At 35.0% G+C, this 12,263-nt stretch overlaps 2 protein-coding genes and 1 non-coding gene across 3 annotated transcripts in view; 1 reads left to right on the top strand and 2 right to left on the bottom strand.

The window, feature by feature from the left end:
* Nucleotides 1-2,385, bottom strand: part of LOC112634300 (pregnancy zone protein) — a 58,579-nt gene extending 56,194 nt beyond the window's left edge. Inside the window, exon 1 of the mRNA XM_025401532.1 lies at nt 2,276-2,385. Coding sequence (XP_025257317.1) covers nt 2,276-2,358 — 83 coding nt within the window. The 5' untranslated portion in view covers nt 2,359-2,385. The remainder of the gene's footprint in view (nt 1-2,275) is intronic.
* Nucleotides 2,386-2,437: 52 nt separating this feature from the next.
* LOC112634992 (pregnancy zone protein-like) overlaps nt 2,438-12,263 on the bottom strand; it is a 74,222-nt gene continuing 64,396 nt past the window's right edge. The window contains exon 36 of the mRNA XM_025402871.1: nt 2,438-2,583. Within this exon, the coding sequence (XP_025258656.1) occupies nt 2,438-2,583 (146 nt within the window). The remainder of the gene's footprint in view (nt 2,584-12,263) is intronic.
* LOC112635672 lies at nt 3,596-3,655 on the top strand. Its single transcript, XR_003122007.1, has one exon. It is a non-coding gene; the product is annotated as a U7 small nuclear RNA (small nuclear RNA).

Genomic DNA, 12,263 nt, shown 5'->3' with positions numbered 1-12,263 from the left:
AAACTATATGCCGTGAATCTCTAGGGCCACTCTTAAAATCATCCAAGTTTCAGAAGATTTTACTGTATGAGTGGTATGGTTTTGTTCTCTAGCAGAGAAGTTGAGGGCAGTTAAGTAACTCACTGACAGTCATTCAGCTAGTCCCTTACATCTAATCTTTTTCTGGTATCTGAACGCTTCTGATCTCCTGATCACTGCTCTTTTAAGGACATAATGCATAATAAAAATTTATCATTTTTACCTCCCCATCCCAAAATTTTCCCTTTAGTTCTTTGATCTTAATAAGAAGGTGTATACATATATTTATAATTTATCTAATATACTATTTTTATTCTTATAAATTATAAGCCAAAAATTATCATGAGTAAAAATTAATTCCACACATATTTGATATTCTAAAGAGCTGTTTTGTAGGAGTTCAGTTAATATTTTTAAATAGATACTGAAATTGGAACAAATCCAGGTTGACAAACTGGCCCAAGATTTCACTGGTAGTGAGCTGCTAAAATGTTTTAATATATTACTCAATCATGAATGTTTGCATTTTAAATATTTGCCTTTTTAGCAGGGACTAAATTTAGCAAATATTAAAGTGATAACTTTTAATTTTCTCTTTTTCATTTTATTCCCCTGAAGCCTTCATCTCTCTGAAGCTTACTGCCCCAAGGCAGGGTAGAACGGCTATTGGGTCTCTTTGGCAATCTTTCTCTCATTTATCACATCAAGGGTTAATTCTGGAGGGATAAAGTTAAGTTTTCTCCTTACAAAGGGAGAAAACACCCCTTCTGCTTGTGATAACTAGGGCATGAGGCTTGCTGTTCTTGTAAAAGGATGGTTTCAATGGCAGCATGGTCCTATGCAGTGTAGGACTGCATCCAAAACCACAAATTGCTTCATGTTTCTGACCCAATACACGCCACTCGCTTTATCCATTCAGTCTGCTCTCAGAAAGCAAAATAGCCTCCACATACTCCAAATGCTTTCTGGGTGGAGTGCAGCCGGAAGTAGTAGCGCCCACAGCTGTAGATGAGGTAGAGGGATAGTGGGGGAGAAATGTACCCCTACCGGTTGCCAGGAAACTGTGCAAGGAAAAAGCCTGAGGAAAGCAGGAGACTCACTGGATTGAAGTCCTTATTTCTGCTTTCTGCGCTTTGGCCTGAAGAGGGCTAGTTATGTCAGATGAATAAGGGTAACACACAGAGCAGAGGGACCCCTTATCCCTTTCCCCATCTGGGACTCTGAAGACTTCCCTGTATCAATCTGAAATATAGGAGACACGATAGGCATCTAGAAGTGCAGTGTGGGTATGCAAGAGAGAGGCAGAAGTTTAACCTCTCCAGGACACCTCAGTGCCTATGTGCTATTATTGGACCCAAGAGTTCTCACCATTCTCTGGAAGAAATGTAAAGGCAGCTGGGTTAAGGCCAGGGACCTTAAATGGCCTGATCTGCAAAGGGGCAAAGTGGCCCTGCATCACAGGCTGGGTTGGAACAATAGCCATAGTATTTGAGGCAGGATGCAAAGGTAGGAGTTCTGTGGGATATGAAACAGCTGAAGTGAGACAGTCAGGTAGAGAGGACTGTTGGGTCCTGACCACACAAGAGAAACCAGATGACTAAACTTCAACAGTGCATGCTAGCAGGTAAGAAGAAGTCAGACTGACAGTAGCCAAGAAGGACGGAGAACTCTGAGACCAAGGACTCTGACACTTTTCTCTATTAGGAGTTAATGGAGACCACAGTCCTCTAGAGGAGAGGAACTACAGAGAGGTGAAAAAGAAGTCTTACAATTATTGAATTTTACCAACTTACAACTGGATAGGGTTAAAATGATTTCCCCTACTTTGGTTCCCCATTGGGGCTGTTGGTGAAGACTTGATACCTGATTGAAAAATAAAGGAGCTATACTTTCTGTATATATATAAAGCCTACAATACATGTTAAGTTGCACCTCACTATACATTTTGAATATCTTTATTTTCAGTGCCTTCCATCCAAAAGAATGGTTCTGTGAAGGTGGGATCTAGTGTTTTATGTAATCATGCTTCTTAGTGACTACTTGTATTTATGACACTGATTGGCCCAATGTAGAAAAAAGTGATTTCAAGGGTAGAGGATAAATGAAAGATAAACAAGGGATTAACTGGAATGATTTCTTATGTTTGGAAGGTATCGTAATGAGTGGAAAGGTCGCATTTACAAAGGAAGGCAAAGCGAAGACATAAGGGAGAGCCTGAAATGCACACTGGAGGAAAAGGGTCTTGAGTGAGACTTACGGTTCTGCAGAGTCGGAGTCATTGGCAGAAAGCAGGATAAGAAGTAGCATGAGACATAAATGAAGAAGTCTGTCTTTCCCCATTGTGAGGGATAAATCTCAGGGTTGTGTTCAACTCTCTGCCCTCAGCCTCGTCCCAGAGACCAGCAGAGTTTACCAGGCTTTATGCGGCCACTGTGTCAAACAAGCCCCACCCCAAGGCCTCTGAATAGAGTTCAGAATTGAGCACAGATTCCCTAAAAGGGTCATTACTCTCAGTGCTTGCTTCATTTTTCTCAAGGCTAAATTCTGACAGGTACTGGGGCATGTCTGGAGGATAAAATTCATATTCCATTTGGAATAAGCTTGGACAGCAAACCTCCTGACAGGGAACCTTCAACCCACCTTTCTCCATCTCCTTCAAAATCCTCACAAGAAGATGACAAAAGATGCTGACAAAGAATATCATGGGACACGTTACCACGACAGTAACTCATGCATTGCAGATTCATTTCTGGCACTGAGTGAGTTATTACTATAGACTTTAGGGGTTTTGGTGTTTTGTTTTGTTTTTTTTTAGCTGTTGATTGAATACATGGTCCTGGAAGAAAGTGATACAAAATAAGGATTTCAAGAGTAGAGGATAAATGAAAGATAGAAGAGATAAAAGATAAAAGAGATTTTAGAAAGGAGTTATCAAAGATCACCCTTGCCTATTTCACAGCATTGATCTGATCAGATTCTTAATTGCTCGTATCTGTCCTTGCTACTGTCTGAACATACTAACATGTGAGTCCCTTAAACTATGTCATTCGCTTTATCTGAGATTTTTTTTTGAGCCGTACTGTGTGCTAAGTGCTATTCTGGTGATGCAAATACAACATTGAACAGGATATTCCGTATCCAGTCTCTCATAGAACTTGCAGTACAGTGATGATCACAGAAAAACCGCCAGCAGATTTAATGCCATCTCTAGACTGCAGACATTGGTGTCTATTAACATACTGTATTGCTTGAAACTTTTTTTTTTATCAGCTTACTTTCTCTTTCTCCATATTTCAGCCTAATCATTCCTTCTTTGGAGAGCTAATTCCTGGCCACACTGCTTAAAGTGGATTCCTTCCTATTAGTTTTTATTTCACATCTTGGTTTCTTTTGTCACATTATCACAGAATGAAATAATTTATTTTAAATTATGAAATGTTTTTTATATATATATACACTCACAAATATAGAGAGCAAGATAAAAAACACTTGTACCTCACATGCACCCAACTTTAATAAAATTAAACACTTGCCAAGTTATATTTACGATCATTTCTTCTTAAGAAATGAAGCATGGCAATGGTAGAGCTCTTTTAGAATTTGTCTAGCAGGTTTTCCAGTTTTTACCAGATCCCCCGACCCAAAAAAAGAAATAAAGCAGGACAAATATGGTTAGAGTTTCCTTTGTAATTCTCTCCAATCTCATTTCCTTCCCAATGTTGTGGGATTAGGAAGTTGATACGTATTCTTCAGGACATGTTTTTATGTTTTTAATCCATATTTATGTAAATAATATATAGCATAATTTTGTGTTTTGTATTATATATATAAGTGGTATGCACATATTGTAAAATTTGTTGCCACTATTATGGTTTTAAGACTTATTAGCATTGATAATGAGGATGTAATTTATTAATTTTAATGACCATCTATATGACATTCTATTGTATGAATGTGACCGAACCTGTTACTCTATTTTTCTAGTACTAGATTTTGGATTCTTCATAGTTTTTCAACATTACAAATAATGCTGCTACAAATATGGTGTGTCTACTTGAGCATGTTTGCAAGAGTTTCTCTAGGGTATACAGCAGAGATTGGGTTATAGGCTATAGATATATGTACATCTTGAAATCTATCAGATATTGGTAAATTGCTCTTCAAATTGTTACACGGATTTGAATACCCATCTGCAACAGAGGATATTTTCAGTTTATTGTATCTTTACCATCATTTTACTCTGCTAGGCAGTCTTCTTGTTTATCAATCTGATGAGTGAAGCAGTATCTTGCCCTAATTTTCATTATTAATGACTTTACACATCTTTTCATATGTTTATGGGCCACTTGAATTATATCTTCAGTTTGATATCTCAACACAATATGTAAAAGGTCTAGCAGGAACATCTCCTTGCCCCAATTTGGTGAGCCTTGGACTCTAGATGCTGCAATTTTATTTACCAAAGGCTTTAAAATGTGCTTCTAAATCTCTCAGCCAAATATTCTGGAGCTGTTAAATACCCTAAGGGGAAAGTGCCCTTTAACACAGAATTACCCCTTTGGGTTGCTATGTTACTTCGGAACTTTGGATTTATAATTCTTCACAGTCTTTGCTTTTCAATACCTCCAGTGAATATATATATTTATAAAATATACATATATAATGAATATTATGTTTGAATATTTTATATATATATATATATATATACCAACCATTTGTACTTTAAGTGGGAAGTTTGGTCTCAATTACCTTGTATACCATTACTGGAAAGGAACGTCCTGAGTGTGTATTTTTATTTTATATAAATAGTATTGGAAAAAGACCTTGCCTGTTTCTTACTCTTTTTAGTTATTGCTAGTTTTAAAACATCCTCCCACGTTTATATGTATGTATTTTGTTAATTGCATTTTATTACAGTATAGCCCTCTTTGGTGATCATCCATGATGTTTGATGTTTCCACTCTCCTCATGATAAAAACAAGATTGTCTCTATTGTCCTGCCATGATCAAATAATGCTTTGATAAATCTCTTTTTACATATACCCTTTGAAACAGGTAAATCCTCCTGCAAGATGCATACACAGGAGTGTGATTGTTGTATCAGAGGCATGTACTTAAGTGACTAAGTCGTGACATATAACTCTCCAGAATGGTTACATCACACTGCAATTCTACCAGTAGCGCATGAGGATTTTCATATCCCCATATTGCCACCAATACCCTAGCTTTTACATTTTTCTTCCAGTATTCCTTTAAATAAGCTTTTTGCTCATTTCCCTCTTTTCTCCTTCTAGGACTCCCATAATATGTGTATTTGCATGCTTGATGGTATTCCATAGGTCCCTTATACTTTCTTCACTCTTCTTTAATCTTTCTTCTTTTTTTCACCTTTAATTATTTACATGACTTGTCTTCAAGTTGCTAATTCTTTCTTTTGTATGACTGTGTCTGCTGTTGAAGTTCTCCATTAAAATATTCTGTTCTATTCTTATATAATTTTTGTGTTTTTTCTTAATGGTTTCTATTTCTTTATTAAACTTCTCATTTTGTTCATGCATTGTTTTTCTAATTTTATTTAGTTGTCTATCTGTGTTTTCTTGCATCTCACTGAGCATCTTTAAGATGATTATTTTGAGTTTTTTTGGGGAAATTTGTAGATCTCCATTTGGGGTGGAAGTTAGTTTCTAGAACTTTATTAGTTTCCTTTGGTGGTATTATGTTTGCCTGGTTCACCATTATCTGTGTAACTTTGCATTGGTTTCCATGCATCTGAAGGAGCAAACACCTTTCCCCATCTTTATAGACTGGTTTTGCAGGTAAAAGTCCTCAGGATCCTCCTGTTGGGTTCCCAGGATGACAGGATTGCTTCTAGAATTGGGGTCAATTGGAGATAGAGACAGGTCACATGGTTATGCTGGCTTAGATTCTGTCTGTCTCCTCATAGAAGTTTTATTATTTTAGCTCTTACATTTGGGTTTGTAATTGATTTGGATCAATTTTTTGGATATAATGTGAGTTATGGGTCCAACTCCAATCTTTCTTTTGCATATGAGTATTTGTTTTTTTTCATCATTTATGTTGAAAATGTTATCCTTTCCCCATTATATGTTCTTGGCACCCTTTTCAAAAATAAACTAACCAAAAATGTGTGGATTTATTTATGGATTCTCAATGTTCTTCCATTGATCTATATATCTATCCTTGTGCTAGTACCATGCTATCTTGAGATTGCAAGAGCTTTTGTGGTAAGTTTCAAAATCGGAAAGTAGAAGTCCTCTAACTTTGTTCTTTTTTCCCTTCAAAATTGTTGTGACTAATCTGAATCTTTATCATATCCAAATGAATTTTAGAATCAGTCTGTCCATTTTTGTATAAAAGATGGTTGTAATTTTGATGGAATTGTATTGAATCTGCACATCAATTTGGGGAGTATCGTTAATCCGATTAAGTTTTCTAACTCATGAACATGGAGGTATTTTAGAGTTGCTTACTCTGCCTTTTGTGCTAGTGTCACTTTTGGCTCAATTTTAATTGGCTTATTAATTTAAAGGTTTATAAAAGATTTACTGCCAAATATTATATTTATACAGAAATAATTTGACTTTCTTTTTGTTAAATGATATATTGACTTTAGAGTGCTTAGCAAAGGTTATGAGATTATTACTTATCTTTTGTTGCAATGCATCCAGATAGCAGTTATTTGATGTCTCACTGGAATACTTTTCTCTGCTTTGTGTTGACTTTACAGTCGTGTTACCTTTTCTAATGCTAATTTTTAAATATTGCCTTGTCATTTGGTTACATAAGTATAACTGAGTATTACTTCTTGGGCATATAACACTATTTAATGAAGTAACCAGTGGCAACTCTTGCTTTTGCTTCCAAAAATATAATTAAGAAATTTTTTTTAAGTCAGTTTTAAAATCAGGTTATTTGACTTTTTCCAACTGAGTTGTAGGGGTTCCTTATATATTTTGAAAATTAACCCATGTCACCCATTATCAGATATATGATTTGAAATTTTTTCCTCTCATTCCATAGGTTTCCTATTCATTTTGTTAGTTTTTTTTTCTTTGCTGTGAAAAGGTTTTTAGATTGATGCAATTCTGCTTATCTTTTTTTCTACTTTTGTTTTCTGTGTTTTTGGTATTATGTCAAAGAAATTATTGCCAAAACCATTATCAAGAAATTTCCCCCATGTTTCCTTTTAGTAATTTTATAATTGCAGGTCCTATGTTTAATTTTTCATCCACTTTGAGTTGATATTTGTGTGTGGTATAAAGTCAGGGTCCAATTTTATTTCTTTGCATGTAGATATCTAGTTTTCCCAACACAATTTGTTGATGAGACTATCCTTTCCTCATTGTGTATTCTTGGGACCCTTGTCAAAGATCAGTTGACCTTATATGCATGGGGTTATTTCTGGGCCTTTATTCCATTCCATTTGTCTATATGTCTGCCTTTATGCCAGTACCATGATGTTTTGATTCTGGTAGCTTGGTGATATATTTTGAAATCAGGAATTGTGATGCCTCCAGCTTTGTTTTCTTTCCTCAAGATCACTTTGACTAGTCATAGTGTTTTATGGCTTCGTATACATTTTAGAATTGCTTTTTCTATGTCTGCACAAAATGCCATTTCTCCAAAGAATACATACAAATGGCCAACATGTATATTAAAAGATAATCAGTATAGTTAATTATCATGGAAATGCAAGTCAAAACTACAGGTATGTATCACCTCACACCTGTTAGGTAGCTATAATATACATTTTTTAAAAAACAAAGATAACAAGTGTTAGTGAAGATGTGGAGAAATCAGAACCCCTGTGCACTGTTGGTGGCATGAAAGCAGCTAAGAAAAATAGTATAGAGGTTTCTAAAAAACTTAAAATAGAACCACCTTATAATCCAGCAATCTCACTACTGAGTATATATTCAAAAGTATTGAAATCAGCATCTTGAGAAGATATCTGCACATCCATGTTTATTGCAACATTATTCATATTAGCCAATAAACAGCCCAAGCATCCATCTACCAGTGAATGGATTTTTAAAATGGTGTATACATACAACAGAATATTATCCAGTCTTAAAGATAAGGAAATCCTGCTGTTTGGAGCAACATCCATGAACTTGGAGGACATTATGCTAAGTGAAATAAGCCAATCATAGAGGGACAAATACAATAAGATTCCACTTATATGACATATCTATAATAGTCAAACTCATAGAGACAGAGAATACAATGTGGCTCTTGGGGTCTAGAAAGTTAGGGGGATGAGGAATTGTTGTCCTATGGTTATAAAGTTTCAGTTATGTTACTTGAATAAATTCTAGATATCTACTGTGCAACGTGGTACTTGTAGTTACCAATATCATATTTTGCATTTCAAAATGTGTTTTATCGTTGCTTCACCAAAACAAAAACAGACACAAGAAAGCTTTGGGAGATGTTGGATATGTCTGTTGCATTGATTACGGTGATAGTATCCCCATAATCAATAAGTGTTTTCATATGTCCAAACTCATCAAATTATACATAATAAATATGTGCAGTTCTTTGTATATCCATTATACCTCAATAAAGGTGTTAAAAATTAAAATTAAAATAAAGTAAAAGATGTCTTTTAGTATTTTTGCTAATTACCTCATTAACATTATGACAGCTACTTGAGAAGAATGATCAAATCAGAAGAAATAGCCTTCCATATTGTACCCTTTATATGAAGGCACTAGAGATTTGTCAGTGCCTTCACTGTATATAACATGTTCTTGCTCTCAGAGAATGATTGCACCAACACTTACAAAATAGCTATGTGTGGTATTCCAATAGAAAATTTTGTCCTCCTCCATTCTTACATTATTGGTTATACTAATAAATTGATCTCATTATCAAGCAGATTTTTGCTTCTTTATGCTTGCTGAAGGCATCTGGAAAGAACACTGTTAGACACTGTGAATTTTGATATTTCAAAGAATGGGCCCTTGAATTCAATCCTCTGAGGTGTTATTCTTTTGTCAACTTTCAGATTGTACCACTGACTTGAGGCAGGATTTCCAAGACTCTTTTTAGTTCAGAAGCAAACATACTTCCTTAAAAAAGAATGCTTGACATAAGATCAAGCAAAAGAAGAATTACTAGGACTGAATAAAACTGAGAAAAAAATTAAATTGTGATTACTCTTTTGGAATATGGTAGGCTTTATTTTAATTATATTTTAATAAATATGGAAAAAGTCCTATCTCTTTCTTTTTATACAATATCTAACTCTTAATTTAGAAGATTTTACTTTTGTGGATTGAATTAAACATTTTTAAATGAATCTGATTTTTGTGGACTCCATTAGAATTCAGAAGAAAATAATACTTTTACTGAGTCTCCTTACTTTTCATGGCATATAGTTATTTACATTATTTAATAAAAATCTGGTTTCCTTTTAAACTGTATATAATTGGATACATTGATACAATTATATTAAAGTATACCTGGTACGTTAATATTTGAAAATACTCTTTTAATCAGGCATGATAAGCCCATTACAAGAGGACTTCAAAAAGTCCTAGCTATCCTAAATATATGTGTACCCAACACAGGAGCACCCAAATACATAAAGCAAGTTCTTATAGACCTATGAAAAGACATAGATTCCTACACAATAATAGTAGTACACTTCAACCGAGCATTGACAGTATTAGATCACTGAAGCAGAAAACTAACCGAGATATTCAGGACCTGAACTCGACGCTTGACCAAATTTACCTAATAGACATCTACAGAACTCCCTACCCCAAAACAACAGAATATCTATTCTTCTTATTGTCGCGGGGCAAATACTCTGAAATTGTCCACATAATTGTCCACATAATTGGATAAAAGAATCCTCAGCAAATTCAGAGAAACCCAAATAATACCAAACACAGTCTCAGACCACAGTGCAATAAAAATAGAAATCAATACTATGAAGATCCCTTAAATCCATACAATTACCTGGGAATTAAATAACGTGCTCCTGAATGGCTTGTGGGTAAACAATGAAATTAAAGCAGAAATCAAGAAATTCTTTGAAATGAATGAGAACAAAGATAGAAAATACCAGAATTTCTGGGATATATCTAAAGCAGTGTTAAGAGGGAAGTTTATAATGCTAAACATGCGTATCAAAAAGTTACAAGATCTCAAAGTAACAACCTAGCATCATATCTAGAGGAACTAGAGATATAAGAGTAAACCAACCGCAAAGCTAGCAGAAGAAATGAAATAACCAAAATCAGAGTTTAACTGAAGGAAGTTAAGATGCAAAAAAACCTCACAAAAAACAAAAAACAAAAGATAAATGAATTGAGGATTTTTTTTTGATAGAATAGATAAGTTTGATGGAACACTAGATAGACTAATAAAGAAAAAAGGAGAGAAGATCCAAATAACCACAATCAGAAATGAAAATGAGTATTTACCACCAACTCCACAGAAATGCAAAAGAACCTCAGATACTACTAAGAACACCTCTGTGCAAACGAACTAGAAAATCTATAAGAAATGGATAAATTGCTGAAAACATTCAACTCTCAAGACTGAATCAAGAAGAGATTGAATCCCTGAACAGACCTATAATGATTTCCAATACTGAATCAGTAATAAAATGCCTACCAACCAGAAAAAGCCCAGGACCAGACAGATTCACAGCCAAATGCTATCAGATACATAAAGAAGAGATGGCACCATTCCTATTGAAATTACTTCCAAAAATTGAGGAGGAAGGACTCCTCCCTAACTCATTCTATGAGGCTAGCATTATCTTGATACCAAAACCTGACAGAGACTGAACAAAAAAAAGAAAACTTTAGGCCAATATACTCAATGTACATGGATGCAAAAATCCTTAACAAAATATTAAGCAAACTGAATCCAGCAGCACATCAAAAAACTAATTCACTGTCAGATGTATAGATTGTGAAGATTTTCTCCCACTCTGTGGGTTGTCTGTTTACTCTGCTGACGGATCCTTTTGCCATGTAAAAGTTCTTTAGTTTAATTAAGTCCCACCTATTTATCTTTGTTTTTATTGCATTTGCTTTTTTAGTTCTTGGTCATGAAATTCTTGCCTAAGCCAGCGTCTAGAAGGCCTTTTCTGATGTTATCTTCTAGAATTTTTATGGTTTCAGGTCTTAGATTTAAGTCCTTGATCCACCTTGAGTTGATTTTTGTATAAGGTGAAAGATGGGGATCCAGTTTCATTTTCCTACATATGGCTTGACAATTATCCCAGCACCATTTGTTAAATGAAATGTCCTTTCCCAGTTTTATGTTTTTGTTTGCTTTGTCAAAGATCAGTTGGTTGTAAATATTTGGGTTTATTTCTGGGTTCCCTATTCTGTTCCATTCGTCTATGTGCCTATTTTTATACCAGTACCATGCTGTTTGGGTGACTATGACCTTATAGTATAGTATAGAAATCAAGTAATGTGATGCTTCCAGATTTTGTGTGTGTGTGTGTGTGTGTTTATTTTTTGTTTTGTTTTGTTTTGCTTTTTTGCTTAGTCTTTCTTTGGCTATGCAGGATCCTTTTATGTTCCATATGAATTTTAGGATTTTTTTTCTAGTTCTGTGAAGAATTATGATGCTATTTTGATAATAGCACAATTCCCAATTGCAAAAATGTGGAACCAGACCAGATGCCCATCAATCAACGAGTGGGTAAAGAAACTGTGGTATATATATGATAGAATGCTACTCAGCCATCAAAAGGAAATAATTAACGGCATTCACAGCAACCTAGATGGGACTGGAGACTATTATTCTAAGTTAAGTAGCTCAGGAATGGAAAACCAAACATTGCATGTTCTCCCTCATAAGTGAGAGCTAAGCTATGAGGATTCAAAGGCATAAAAATGATACAGTGGACTTTGGGGACTTGTGAGGAAAGGGTGGGAAAGGCGTGAGGGATAAAAGACTACAAATTGGGTTCAGTGTATACTGGTTGTGAGGCTGAAAAATAGGGTCTGGAGGCAGGGAACATAAGGCCGATTCACACTTCAGTGCCAACAGGAAATATCCTCTCCATGAGGGCATAGGTTAAGTAAATAAATGACTTTGCAACTTTACTTCATCCTCTTCATTTACATAGGGTATATCCCAAGTAGAGAGTATTTAAACTCCCAAATATTCTGTAATGGGGCCTTTGAGCTCCTATGTTCAGGTCCGCTCTTACACCGTAGAGTGTACTTTCATTTTCAATAAAACCC

Source organism: Theropithecus gelada, chromosome 11, assembly GCF_003255815.1.
Source record: "Theropithecus gelada isolate Dixy chromosome 11, Tgel_1.0, whole genome shotgun sequence".
NCBI lineage: Eukaryota > Metazoa > Chordata > Mammalia > Primates > Cercopithecidae > Theropithecus > Theropithecus gelada.
The sequence above is the reverse complement of the archived record's forward strand: the minus strand, read 5'-3'. Positions and strand labels throughout refer to the sequence as shown.